Raw genomic sequence first — 15,466 nt, 5'->3', positions numbered from 1 at the left:
TAGCAAAGCCACATCGGGCTATCTGCTGAGTCCACCGAGGGGATTTTTTCATTAGAAGAATTTGGTATTGATAAGTTTGTTTCTTTTAAAACTATCTTTGATCCAATAAGGCTTCCGTCTATTTGATTAAAAACTTCATTATTGAAAACAAAATAGAACACTCTCGTAGAGAATTCTAATACTTTTTAAAAATTTAATTTAAATAATCTTTCTGCATTTTCGGTATTTTGAAAATTAAATGAACTATTTAGTGCAACACTTAATTTACAGATAAGTTAGTGAACAAGGAAATAAAGTAAAAATTAGCACAAAAAACCTAAAATGTGTAAAATGGGTTTTTGAAATGAACACAAACTATCTGGTCATGTTCTGTTATAGTCTCTGACATTAATCAAACGTTTTTTTCATTAATTTTAGCAAAAAATCTATGTGAGTTCGCTTCTCTTTGTTTTGCCAGATCCTCTTTTAATATCTTGATTTTACTTGAGTCTTTTAACATATCCTAAACCTTAATGATATAATATCCGTTTATTCAGATTTACAATGCTATTACTTCCATCCAGTTTACAGTGACGATACCTGCTGTTTTTTAGTCTGAAAAGTTGCTTCTTATCCCTTAGATATATTACACTCATATTATCTGGCCAAATAGGGAACTCTTCTAAATTTTTTAAGAATAATTCTAATGGTGGGAAACATTTACAAACTGAACCTTTTTAGAGGTTCAGAGAATAGAGAATTATAAATCCTTGTTTAGGAATTTCTTCTGCACGTCATTAAAATGATAATTACAATCATTACAAAGCATTTCATTAGGTTCTTCAGTAAAGGTCGACACATACTGAAACAGTTTTAATCTATTAAACTTTAAGTTGAATTGATATCGTTCTTAGATCTTATTTATATATTTTATCTAAGATAACATTTTAAGTTTTAACAAACTTGGTGGGCTTTACTGCAATATTTATTCATTGGTTACCGTAAAAATATCATTTGTAAGTGACTTAAAATTTACTGTAATTACAATACGCTCTCAGAATTTGATGCACATAATAACAAAAGTCGTTCAAGAAAATTGGAAATATATGTAAACATACATACCGCCTGGACCACTGCTATATATGTCGTATCCCAGTCAATATGATTAGCCCAGGTGTTTGGCTAAAAGCCTCATCATCATTTTCTTTTGCTTTCTCTCACGAGTTATTAAAATTAAATATGCTAACTGGTTTTACCAATTCAAATTAATTATTTGTTATTTTTAAACTTAGCAAGAGAGGACGCTTTTACATAAACTTGCCAAAATTTACACGTGAAGGGTGAGATTTTGAATCAAGGTGAGATTTGTACGTAACAGTGGTATGTTTGATATTTAACCTCAATTAGTTTTAAGTTTCAACTGAAATATATAAAAAAAGGTCGTTTGTGTAGTTTTTGTAGAGGCATTAAAATGTGTATTAGTTAATTTTAGGTGTTAAGTTTTAGTTTTCACTATTATTTATCAAGCCAGACGTGAATACTCATAGTCGTAACTGGGCGAGCACATCAGCGGTAGCAACGCTTGCTAGTGTTACGAAGTAAACGTAGTATTACAGTTACTACGACTAGTGTTCGATGTCATTCTTCCCTCAGTATTGTCAGACGATCGTTCTTCTGAAACTAATTATGAATGTAATCTATCCTAATTTTTAACTCGTGCAAAAAGAGTTTGGTAAGTTAGTACCACTACTAATGAGTACTATTAGTAATACACTGGTAATACTACTGACTAGTTGTAACTTGTGTATCAATGAATAGGCTGGACTTAAAATTTAATTTGGCTTCAATGAAGTTATTGACCAATATGACAGTAACAGATTAAAACGATTTAACTATGTAACATTTATTACTTGTAGCATGGTAATGACATTGTTAATTTGTTACATTACACTGATGTTGAAGGTATATACTGTATTTTCTAAAACTAACATTAATAATTATTGTTAGATGCTATGTATAGAGAATATTTCCCCATTATCATGTGAAGTAGTCATTTGTAAATACAATTTTAGTATAGTATATGTTTGGTTTTTCATTCACTATAACATACTTTTTTTATTGATATAATTTAATGTACAGAATGTGGGTACTCTTATAGCTTTTAAGTTGTTATATCTTTACAATAAGTTAAATAAATCATGTTTTTTTTGGTTATCTTTTATTATTTTTCTGATTTAGTGACTATTATTACATTTTGTAATGTAAATATTCTTATATCACACTGAAAACATAAAATTATTAAAAGTGTTTGTTGGTGGAATTAGAAGGATTTTTTGGAGCTATATGTATTACAACTAATCCATCCTGTGATTGGAAACTAGTGCCAAATGCCTCAGTTAATATTTTCTCACACTCAGTGTACCACATCACACTTTATTAAATGATAGTTTTGATTAGTGGATGAGATAACATTTGGACTTTAATGTTTTTAGCACTTGCACCTATACCCCAAGTCTAATGAATTGCAATGAGAGATGTTTCCTGTTCCTAAATTTTGGTAAGATGTGTGATATTATGTCCTTTTATATTGTCAGCAGAATGGAAAAATAATTAAATATAAAAATGTTAATAGACCTTTAATATAATAAATTTCACTGATTTAAATTATATTAATGTATTGATTGAACTCACTGTTGAATTATTACAGTTATTACAAGCCATGCTATATTGCATTCAGACACCTTTTGTAGTAGAGTAATATAAGAAAAGGAAGTAAAAGGCCAGTTCATTCAATGAAGTCATCCATTAAAATCATTAACCATTGAAATTTCACCAAGATATTACTCTAAACATCCATATTATAAATATTTCAAACAAACTGTGTAGTTAAATAGTTGTAAATCTGTGATTAAGTGGTCTATGGAAAGGCTGCATTATTACTGAAAGGAAATGCCAATATAGTCCATGGATCTCATAGTCTACTGAGATAAAAAAAAAAAATTCAGATGATCTGTAAACATAGATATTTAAGAACCATTGTCCTAGATCATATTATCAAGCTAAGCATTCCATATGTTTAGAAATATTTTATTGAATGACAAATATGCACTTCTAATATATTTAATATTAAAATGTATTTCCTCTCATTTCCAAACACAGAGGTATCTCATAGTTTTGAACAGTTGAATCAAGATCTCATAGTTTAATTAATTAGATCAGGAATTATTCTACAATTTTTATAATGATAACCTTTGTTTAATAAGAGGATACAAAAAAAAGTCTTAATGCTGTTGTAAGATTATGATTATAATATTGTTTTTTAATTTATAATAAAACCAATAATTCTTAGTTCTTTTTACCACAGGTAACCACCAGCAGAGTTTTTATGATCAATTACACCTAAAAACTTGTTTTACCATAACACTGATTTTTATTTCTTCTAATAAGTAACACATTTCTAGTTAATTTTCGTGAAGTGTACAACTTCTTAATATTAAAATACATCACCCAGTTTCCTTCATTCATCAATATAGACAAAGCCTGTTTATAACTAACATTGATTCTCAACAGAATCAACTGTTCCCAGAAATTGTTGTCATCAGTAAATTTAGAAGTACTATTACCCTAAAAAAATAGAAATGAAATAATCTAGAGAAATGTACAACATATCTTCAAACAGAATCCATAGATACCCATTACCTGAATCACAAAAATTACATTTATCATTACTGTTTCTCATCTATCATATAAACAATTATTCTATCCTGTTCTTACCTGTCATACAAATGCCTCAGGCATCTAACTTACTTTTTAATATCTTTTGAGGCACCTTATCAAAGACTTTCTGAAAGTGAATGATAAATTATATATAGGATATGTTCACCTAAAACAGATGGAATCCATAACATAGAACTTCAATATACTGTGAGACAAAAAAACTTTTTAAAACCATACTGAAAACCAATACAGCTCTTGGTGTGAATGTTAGACTTGGGGATATAGGTTATTTATCTCAGACCTTCATGTTTTGGGGAAATTATCTCAGAAATGAAGAGGACCTACTCTTAGTTTAAACATAACACAAAACTCAATTAAAACTTAAGTTTTGAATTATTACAATAATGAAATTTTGTTAAAGTTTTGAAATATGATTTCATGTGTGACAACAATGCAAATTAGGAGCAGTCAGTTGATGTATTTGTATAAAAATTTCATTTCACATGCAAACCAAAGAGAGAAACTTTTAATTCTGCTTTATAAACCTTTAAGCTAATTATATGTATTTCAACTACATATTACCTCTGAATGTCATACAAAGTTTAGCATTACCACTTAAGAGTCGCACATAATACAACTGAACTAAGTAGTGCATTTGCAGTTTTTGTTGTCATGTGTACTATTAAATTATTCGATTATCTTCAATTCATCTTATCTTGTCAAATAAACTTCAAAGCATTCTGATTTTGAGTAAAGAGAGATGCATACATGTATCTTGTTTTGTGATATTTGTGGACATATTTTATTTTTTGTTATCTAGCAAAGTTTTTGATGTATTTAGTAATTTTGAAACCATTGATTATCAGTAGAATATTTCTTTAGTTTTCTGCATTGAAAACTTTGGAGATTTGGTGATGAAAATAACAGAATATCTTTGAAGTTTAGTAATTACCTTTTTGGCTTCCATTTAAAAAAAATATTCAGAAAATGTAATTTTTTTAACTGTTTTAAGATAAAAAGAAACCATTCTGTATTTTACAAAGCATCTATAAGGACATAAAATAATTCTGCAGTATTTTACTATTTTAAAACAGTACAGATTAAAAGGTAGTTCTTCATATCCGTATATTTTTCCAACAAAAAATTTAAAATACTGTTTTGCATGTCAAACATTATTTTGTGGGAATACTAAGGGGAAATACAAATATTTAAATTTAGTTTACATTGAAATAACTGTTTGACTTGGGTAATGAAATTATTTCTATAGGGTTTTAGAAAATCTAGCATATGTGAAATTAAACCCAGTTAAAATGTATCTCAAGACTACTGGCATGGGTATTAAAACTTTTATTAAATTAGAGAACAACATTTCGACCTTTTTAGGCCATCTTCACATTAACTAGCCATCTTGAGATACATTTTTACTTCAAGTGGGTTTCTTGTCATCGTGAATAAACCCAGTTAGATATTTCACAATTTTTTTCACATTTGTAAGTGAAGTTAGAACAACTTTGTTTATGAAATATTTGTTTTAATTGCTTGTAAAAATATTTCTTATAAATGCAGATCTGCACACAGTAATAATATTTTATATTTAATTAGTTTTATTTGTTGAACTGTAACATTGAAATTTATGTCTACATAAATGTGTGGGTGTATATATATATCTTTTCATAATAATTTTTGAAGTTTATTAGCTTTGAAATTGTTAATCTCTAAAATTTGTAAAACTTTTCTAGTTATTATATACCTTTTTTTAATTCAAATTTTTCAAACATATTTTGGAGAAAAACAGAATTTACACACTTGCGAAGGGTTGTAAAAGTGAATTCAATATTTCATGCATCATCTGTAATACCAGAAAATAATTATAGTAAAAATAATAGCTGCATTTGTAAATCTTTTAGACCTGAATGTCTAAATTTTCCTAGCTATGTGGTGAATTGTAGATATTCAACTTAAAAGTAAAGAAGAGAAACCTTTAAAGCAATAAGCCATAAGATTTTGAGAGCTTTAAGGTACACTTAAATGTAAGTTAACATTAATGTACGTACACTTTCCATGGATTATTTATGTAAATATATTTTGAAATATTTGCCCACCCAGATATTTGGCTAAAACTAAATTGTTGTTAAAAAAAACATATTTTTGAAAGTTTTGTTTTCTGCTTTTGTAACTTAATATAAACTTTTTCAATATTACTTCTGTTTGAATGAAGCAAATTAAACATGTTTCATGTTTGACTAGCCTCACTTTGTACATATTTACTCAAGTATCTTTCATTTATCACTGATAAATTTTAGAATTAGTACAGTATAAAAATAGAATATAATAAAATATAGTATTTAAGATTAGTTATATTAAATGAAAAAAAATTACTTGTTTAGGAATGAATAAACTGCTTTGACACTATATTTATAATTATATATATATATTTTATACCAGTGGCTATTTTGTGAAATTGCTGTATTTGTTGACCAAGGAAGGTGTCACTAGAAATAATACTTCCATATGTATAAAATTAGAAATTATAAAATTCCTTATGTATCAAGTATAGTTCTTGGTTTGTGGCTGATACTTTTGAAAGAGTAATAAGCTATAAAAACCTTAGTTATATACCATCCCTCCCTCTAACATTGTATTCTTACAGATTTTGAAGGCTAGGTGGTCAAGGCACTTGTCTCATAATCTGGTGTCACGGGTTCAAATGCCTACTGCACCGAACATGCTTGCCCTTTCAGCCGTGGGAGCATTATAATGTTCGGTCAATCCCACTATTTGTTGGTAAAAGAGTAGCCCAAGAGTTGGCAGTGAGTGGTGATAACAAGCTATCTCACCTCTAGTCTTACACTGCTAAATTAGGGATGGCTAGTGCAGATAGCCTTGATGCAGCTTTGCACGAAATTCAAAATAAACCAGATTTTGAATGTTTTTTCATGGTTTTACAATATACTTTCAAAATATTTAACTTTTTCTCCAGTCATTAGCTGGAGAGAGTTCAAGGTATTAAGCTCTTATGTGTTGCAGTTTACAGCCAGATATAAGTTTTACAGAAACTCTTCAACACCAGTAGGTTTCAAAGTTTAGTGCCTGTTTGAAAATGTAGTAATTAAAAACAATTCTCTAGTTATGGGTAGTTCAAACTGTCTTGTGAATAATTTTAGCCCCACATTTCCTGTCTGCAGACTTGTAATGCTAAAAAACTTGATTTCAGTAAAACCTATGGTGGTCAAAACATAGATAGCCCATTGTGTGCCCGTTGCTTAACTGCAAACAAACTATATAACTGTATTTGCATATATGTATGTATGTGTGTGTGTGTGTGTGTGTGTGTGTGTGTAGAAATAAATACATATTGTATTCCACTTTCTTAGAAACCATTTAATGTATCATAAATTTTTTACTGTGTCAATAATATTTAAAATTACCTCTAATTTGTTTTTATATTAGTTGTTTCCTCTTTAAGAAGAGCTGAATCTCTCCAACTTCTGGGTCGTTTTGAACATTTTTATGTTTTGTATTCTTTTTGTTCGGTTTTTATTGTAAATGTATTAGCTGGTGTTACATTTGTCTTCTACACTATTTTTGCCCCATCCATCACCAACGAGGCCCTTACCCCTCGGGGATATGACATTACAATGTTCAAGACTATACATCTATAAATTTATATATTTAATAAATTATTCGTGTTCGACTAATGTTATGGTGTGAATAAGGTTAAATGGGTGACCTTGTTAAATTTTAACTCCTTGCTTCTCAGATTCTTACGTTAGAATTAATAATTTAAATTTTAACACAGGTTACATACTTATGTTTGTTATTATTATTGATAAGTTAGTAGTAATTAATGATATTTAGGCAGGAAGAAGAACCCGGAATGACTATTCTTAAGCGTTTCAAGTTAACCGTGCGATGAAGTGAAATTGTCTGTGCTCTAAAGGTCGATTTGTGCGTAGAATACTAGTATTTCACATGGAAGGTTGTATCTTTTGTGTATAGAATGTATTGATCAAAGGTTTTTATTTTCGACTCAATGGCCGCATGTACAAATCATATTGGACGCGGAAGTTTAGTTAGTGGACTTGATATGAGACGGACTAATAATACTGGTCTTTGTGGAAAACCAGTGTCGTCCGAAAGTGCACTTACGATAAAACTTCGGGAAATTATATTGCTAGAACCAGCGGAATATGCGTCTCAAGTCTTTTAGAAAATTTCTATTTAATGCAGCATATTGCCGCCAGGCGATATATTTTAGTGCGGTGAGGCATAAAATTTTGGATTATTGCTTGTAAACAGTGCTTTTCTTTTTTTTTTTGATTCATGATGTTTGCTCAAAAAATGAAAGCCTTAAACCCAATTTTCTTAGAGTATATGATAATTTCATAACTAAGATATTCGAACGTAGGTGTATCTGTAACAGTCTTTTGTTCGGTGAGGAGCCACGCTGGTAAAACATCACGATTAAAGTTTATCTGACTACGTGTGTAGCGGGAACCACTCTGCTGGAAAAGTTTATTGTATATTTAAAAAGAAAAAAAAGTCGTCTGGCCACCTAGTGGGTTATTATGTATGGGCTATGCTGTTAGAAACACGGAGTGCTTGAATCGGTTCAACAGTGTGAAATATTACTCTGCCTTTACCCCTAAAGAAGGCAGGCAAGCCCACCTGTCGAAAATGCTAGTGTTACCAGGTTTTGTGAACATAATGTACTTTGAGAGGTTATATATAAGGGGAAATTTTTATCGTCAAAATCTACGCTCAGTTAATAAATCAGTGGAAGAATTTCCGTTGCAAGCTACAGAAACTGAGTTGTATGTTATTCGTAACCTAATTTTACTCTCAAATTATATATTGTGTACAACATGTGGTTTTTGTTCAAGTCATATGTATAGCCTTACAGGAAAGATCTCAGTTCTATATGTTATTGATTTTGTATGTTAGGATTTTTGGTAAATTCGAATATTCCCGAAAATTCGATAAGATTTAAAATGTAAACACCACAAAAATATAGTTGTTTGATGGTAATGTTTGTATACTCCTTGTGGATCGGGTGTGGCCCAATGGATAATGTGTTAAACTTTGGATTAAGCGCCGCTCAAAAGTTCGACGCGCGCATTGTGCAAGGACACGCTATAAAAGTTTATAGTCAATTCTGTTTTATAGTTAAAAGCACTTTTGGCGACTGGTTTTGTTGATCGACTGGCTTCACTCAACCCATTTATTCAAAATTAGTGATGACCAAATTCGAACCTAAGCGTTCTCCGATCTGGCTGTTTAGCCCATACTTGCATAAAGTTCTATTCTGGTTAAAAATTCCAATTAGATACTGTTACTGCTCTTAATTTCCGTTACTACTGGGAGTACGTTTTCGGATTTACAACGCTAAAATTAGGGGTCCGATTCCCCTTGGTGGACACAGCAGATAGCCCGTAATGGCTTTACTGTGAGAAAACACACACTACCCCGTCAAAGTCTTAAAGCATTCTACAGCCGAAATACGCTGTATTTAGTTGGACGACGTTAGTAGGAACTCCACGTGTCTGAGGTTTTAGGAGGATGACGTTAACAGTGTCTTTGGTTAATGTACAATAAAGCATACATTGTCGTGCTCTAATCACCTCTCACACAGTATCCTGAGAACTTTCACGCTAACATCAGTTATTTAAGCGCCTGTCGTATTTTGAATAATTGTTTCACAGTTGAGAAATATTATTTCCAGTGTAAAACAGAGAACCTACAGCCACAGCCAAAGATCGATGGATCTTTGGCACTTGACCTATATAAGTGAACCCACCCTCTAAAAAAAATACAGGCTTTTAAAACTCCGAAGGATCCCTTCAAATCTTTCTCCGTATGGTTTCTTAGATAAACAGTACCCTTCTAGCATCTTCTCTTTTCCCAAGTGGCTCAGCAGGGCTACACTACCAAAAAACGGCTTTGGTACTCCAGAGGTGGAGTATTGTGTAGCTTTGTGCTGAACAACAAATAGCCAAAGAAATACTTTATAGCCTTACATCCGAGGCTTTGAATAATGATGTAATGTGGTAGAAAATAAATTCTAGAGAATTATATCGTGAAGCGATAAATATTGATAGTCTAAGGTTTTAACTTTGTTGTCTGAAAGCAAGATTGCCTCTGGTCGAATAAAGAGGATTATGAGAAAATATAGCGCAATATATTTTTGTGCTGAAATAAATAAATAAATAAATATATATATATATAACGGTGGACGACTTGGCATCTCCTTGTTTATAATAATTGCACCATGTTTCCAGGCGACTGATGGTGATATATCTATACCACCTACGTCTCATTACATAATATATGGCGATAGCATGTCAGAATCTTTAGGGCGAGAGCTAATGTTTGTTCAGTTTAATAAATGTGTTGTTAGTATGGAGCGCACAGCAAGTGTGTAAGGTACTGGGTGGGGTTAAGCATAATAATAAAATAGTGTTTATCACCTGGAGGTTAAGATGGTGGGGAATCCCACTGAATCATTGTCGTTCATGTGATTGTAAAAACCCCTGGAATTAGTGGGAGGAGAGTTAGCTTGTTTGTGAGTAACAGCTGAACAATGACTTCTTTATTTTCAGGTGACAGAGGCTGAGTGTGCGACCCTAGCCACATCTGTCGGTGGACCTGGTTACTTGTTGGCCAAGAGGAGTGGAATAGTGGCGCTTGATACACGTAGGCTCTATCTCGGCGTTCTTTGAACTGTTCTGATAGCTGACTCCCAAAGATTCGTGCTTTCCTTGTTTAGAGAGAGATTCATCTGAAAACTTTGTATCAGAATCGGTTACACGTGGGTTGTAGTACCCGCTGTTAGCATATTTATGATAACAAAGTGTTCCATCTGTATATTCGAAGAGAAGTGGAAACCATTAGAACAGTTAGTGTGCTTTCTGCTCAACAAACTGGTACTGTTGTTTTGAGTAATAGAAAAATAGTAGATATGTACAGTGCTCGTGCAAGGAACCATTTGAAGTGTAATGACGTTTGTCTCTGGGTGGTTTTTTTATTATTATCTGTCCAAGGAATGATGCCAAATATCAATGCAGTAATTTATGAAGGTAAGTTTATACAGTTTAGTAAAAAACAAAGAACAAGAAGGAATCCTAAACATTCGCAGCTTTTACAATTCTTTTAAACAGAATGAGAATAAATTAGTCTGTGAGACATGTTTTGTATTGTATTAGCTATATTTTTGTGTGCCAGCAATACCAAGCTTGGAGCGCGTGTTTTTATTACTGACTGAAATCTCTACTAGCCTACCTTCAAATTCAAAATCTTTCAGACAGGATAACAGTAAATTAATCTGAGACTTTGGGCGTGGTCAAATACATTAATCGAGAAGGTTTGACGTCCTGAGTTAAAAACTACATTGGTCAAGAGATGACGGAGTTAGGAGTCAGAAGTTTGTAATTGAAAACAATAGCAACAAAACTCGGAGTTATTCTGTGAGCCATTATGCCGCGGCTGAAATTGTCAATGTGGTGCTGATACTATTTATAATTTGACTTAACTTGAGTATAACTTGTGGCAAACGCGATACTTCTGGAGATCGTGTGGCCAGAATTTTCTAACTATGGACGAAAGTCTCACTTCTTTATTTATCAATTATTGAAGAGTTTTTATTGTAGAGATTACGTTATTTATCGGTTTTAGTTGATAACTAAAATTACTGTTTTCTGAAAAAAGAATTTAAGATAGAGAAAGGTAGTTTAATAACATTAAACGCTCCAGTTTTTATTCGTAAAACGTTCCTATAGTTGAAGTAATGCTTCAAAACGGCATTTATCAAGTGCTTCTATATTTTTTCAAACGAACCTTGTGTGTGAACAGATACCTGTTTCATAAACTCTTCAGAGCTAATTCTTAGATTGGGTTGAGAATTTCCCGCCAGTCGGTAGATTTCCGACTTTTATTCTGCTTTCTTTAGGCTTGCGCGAAAGATTCATTTCAAATGTACACACTAGTTTGATACAATGATGGAATGAATTTAAACATTTGTAATGGCTATTGAGTGGCGAGATGAAGCAGTGCCTAAAAATCTTGGTAGTTCGATTGAAAACTGTAACTCGGTTGGGACTGGTTGGAGAAAGAACTAGAAATTACATTTGTTGTTGGGAATAAACCACAAGTGGCGAATAGAAGAAACCTGTGGTAATTTATTTAGAATATTGATTTACCAAGTAAGGCTTAATGCACGAAATTATAAATAACACAGGCTTACAATGGTTTTGTTGTCGTGAAAATTTTACACTCAACAGTAATTTCTATACGCTGAATCCGAATATGATATCTATTCTTTTCTCCATTATATACAGATTTGTTTTTGTTACAGATATGTGCTTTTACAAAACTGAATCGTTTAAATCGGATCACATTTTATGTTTAAAAATGTTAACCACTGGCTATAGATTTCTCGCCCCCCCCACTCCACCCTCTCCCCCAGTGGTACAGCGGTATATTTGCGGACTCACACCGTTAGAAATTGGGTTTCGATACGCGTGGTGAGCAGAGCACAGATAGCCCATTGTGTAGCTTTGTGCTTAATTTCAAATAAACAATTAAATTTCTCTAGACCAATCGCGACGTGAGAGTTTCATCGATCGTTCTAGAACCCAAACATAAACATAATAAACAAATGTTCATTGTGGTAATAATTTAATCTAAGTAAGAATTTTCTTCTTCCCGATTTTTGAAACATTTTTACCTGACAAAAAAAAAAAAAAAAAATCGAGATCTGTGAAGCTAAATTATGGGAAATCCGTTATTAAAATCAAAACAACTTTTATGAAGTTTAAATTCGCCGGCATGTGTTATGGTACAGATCACTGGGCTGCTCAAGCACGTTGATACACGAAACTATTGTAAAACCACATAAACTTTTGAAAGATTCGCTATTTTTGGTTAATTTTCTGCAAGATTTAAGGGCTTCCAACTTGTGGAATAAAGAACGTGTTTTAGAGACTATTCAGTATAATACAGACTTACATTCGTCCGTTATACTTACATAGTGAGTTGTTTACTAAATATGTCCACTTCCTGCCCCTGTTAAACAGTAGTGTTTGAGGCTTACAACGCTGAAACTCAGTTTTCGATCCCTTGTGGTTGGCAATGCGCAGGTGGCCCATCGTAAAACTTTGTGTTTCAGTAGAGAAATAAGATTTAGTATGTTGGAGCAATTATCAGAAGACTCCAAACATGCAAGTATGACGACTGGAAAAGTTAAGTATTTGGAACTTTCCTGAAAAGTGTGTGTAACTTAACTATCCATTCAAATTACTCGAAGTTCCAAAACCAGGGATCGAACTCGGATTCACGTAAAAACTACACCGATTAAAAATAGTTGACGTAACGCTTAATAAACCAACAAACTTTTGAATTTTAATACTTTAAAAGTCGGTTCTAACAAGGTATTAAATAATTACAACCTAATATATAATGGTACAGATAATTTTGAAACATTTTACTTCAGATATATCTGTTTGTATCTGGCCAAGTAATTTATTTCATTTTTCATTAGATATGTGATGTGAACGTGTAATGAACATATTTTGTATTCGGTGTGTACAACGAGTTATGCCCGGCATGGCTAGGTGGGTTGAGGCATTCGACTCGTAATCTGAGGGTCGTGGGTTCGAGTCCCGGTCGCACCAAACATACTTGCCCTTTTAGCCGTGGGGGCATTATAATGTGACGGTCAATCCCACTATTCGTAAGCAAAAGAGTAGCTCAAGAGTTGGCGAGCTGCCTTCCCTCTAGTCTTACACTGCAAAATTAGGGACGGCTAGCGCAGGTAGCCCTCGTGTAGCTTTGCGCGAATTTCAAAAAAAAAACAAGCAACGAGTTAGTCTCCGTGTTTTATATTTTCTTACACACTGGATAAGAAAAAAAAAAAATCAACTTTTCAATCTCCCCTATTTCATAATGGTTTTGCCCTTCAGTGATTTCTAACGCTAAAAACCGGGCTTCGATATCCGTGGAGAACGCAGCACAGACAGGCTCTTATGCAGCTCGGTATGTAACAACAAATAAAATGTTTCTTGTGGTTGTAAAGAAATCTGGTATACCTTGAAGGAAATGACCCATTCTTTGTGAAGAAAGAAGCTATTTAAGGCCATCTGTTTCCCTCGGTTCGTAAGTTGACCTACGGGTTCCAGCGCGAGGTAAAGAAAACAAAACGCTATTCATAACTTGTGGTCTTGTCGCAGGCTCATAAATATTGCTTTAGGCCTACCAGCACTTTTGTGTAAATGATGGAACATTGTTGCCTGTGTGCTTACAATGTCAGTCCCTTGACATACTAGTCGCACTACATCTCTTGTCATTGTTAAGTACGGCTCGTACCATACTGGCGACTGTTAAATTTAACAATGTTGTCATGAGGTTGGAAGAATGTTGATTTGATAATTTGTATACGTCAACCTATACTAGCGGTTGGTGTTTTTTCTTTGCTTGTTTGGTGCAATGTGTCATTGGACTTGTTTCATGTAAGCTGAAGCAAGTGGGATAATTGCCAAGTTTCGTTCAACTGATGAGGATCAGTTGGTTCGTTTTTTTATTATTATTATTATTTTAAACCTTTACGTTTTTATGTAGAAAAATACCTGACTCAGGTTTGGTTTCATTTAAAAATTAAACTTTTTGTGTAAACTATATCCATACAATTTTAAGAGCTATTCCTTCTTTTTAAACAAAATATCTTAAAACTACTTGTTGTGCGATTAGTAAGGTAATGAATATAAAGGAAATTTATTATGGAACTTATCTTGAAACTATATTACATACACGGTACTGTGCAGAAGTATTAGGACAAAGTCAAAAATTATATTTCAGGTGACTGCCAAACAACAATGAAAGGTAAATCACAGGTGAAACACAGGTTATTAATACAACAAAAACTCAGTGGAAGTGTTGGAGTTCAGTAAACAGTTAATATTTTGTGTGTCTCCCTTTTGTTTTGATTGTTTGTTTGTTTTGGAATTTCGCACAAAGCTACTCGAGGGCTATCTGTGCTAGCCGTCCCTAATTTAGCAGTGTAAGACTAGAGGGAAGGCAGCTAGTCATCACCACCTACCGCCAAATCTTGGGCTACTCTTTTACCAACGAATAGTGGGATTGACCGTCACATTATACGCCCCCACGGCTGGGAGGGCGAGCATGTTTAGCGCGACGCGGGCGCGAACCCGCGACCCTCGGATTACGAGTCGCACGCCTTACGCGCTTGGCCATGCCGGGCCATTTTGTTTTGATAACTGTAGACAGTCTTTCAGGCATTGTTACAACATATTTAATCAAAATGTCATTTGGGATTTTACTCCAAATGCCTCTATTACGTGAAGTTTCTTTGGAAGTAACTTTTGGTTTGTCAAGTTTTCGATCAATAAAATCCCAGATCTACTCAATTGTGTTGAGATCGGTGCTCCGTGGGGGGCCATTGTATCATTTGAATGACTTTAGCAGTAATTTCTGTATAGTTTGGATGAGTGTTCGAGGTCATTGGTAGAGGAGTCCTTTACCAATAATATGCAAATCAGTGGGTATACCTTTACAGATCAGTGTCTGGTGCTACTTATACTGTTCCATTATTCCATCAATTTACAAACATCTCCTGTCGTTTCAGCAGAAAAACAGCCCCAAACCATCACACTGCCTCCCGCATTCGTCATAATAGGTGCTATACCTTGAGTTTAGTATCTTTCCTCTTCTGTTCGGACGTACAACCTGCGGTTTGAACCAAATAAACTCATCCATCCAT

The 15,466-nt window shown here is 33.1% G+C and overlaps 1 protein-coding gene across 3 annotated transcripts in view; it reads left to right on the top strand.

The window, feature by feature from the left end:
* The first annotated feature begins 1,206 nt into the window (after window positions 1-1,206).
* LOC143231906 (semaphorin-2A-like) overlaps window positions 1,207-15,466 on the top strand; it is a 103,231-nt gene continuing 88,971 nt past the window's right edge. The window contains exons 1-2 of one of the 3 annotated variants that reach the window (XM_076466718.1): window positions 1,207-1,337; window positions 10,296-10,772. In XM_076466718.1, coding sequence (XP_076322833.1) covers window positions 10,655-10,772 — 118 coding nt within the window. In that variant the 5' untranslated portion in view covers window positions 1,207-1,337; window positions 10,296-10,654. Of the gene's footprint in view, window positions 1,360-2,469; window positions 2,537-10,295; window positions 10,773-15,466 lie in introns of those variants that run through there. The other 2 variants (XM_076466719.1, XM_076466720.1) reach the window with 2 other exon arrangements.

Source organism: Tachypleus tridentatus, chromosome 11 (assembly GCF_004210375.1).
Source record: "Tachypleus tridentatus isolate NWPU-2018 chromosome 11, ASM421037v1, whole genome shotgun sequence".
NCBI classification, from domain to species: domain Eukaryota; kingdom Metazoa; phylum Arthropoda; class Merostomata; order Xiphosura; family Limulidae; genus Tachypleus; species Tachypleus tridentatus.
Note: the sequence above shows the minus strand (reverse complement) of the source record. Positions and strands in the feature narration are given on the sequence as shown.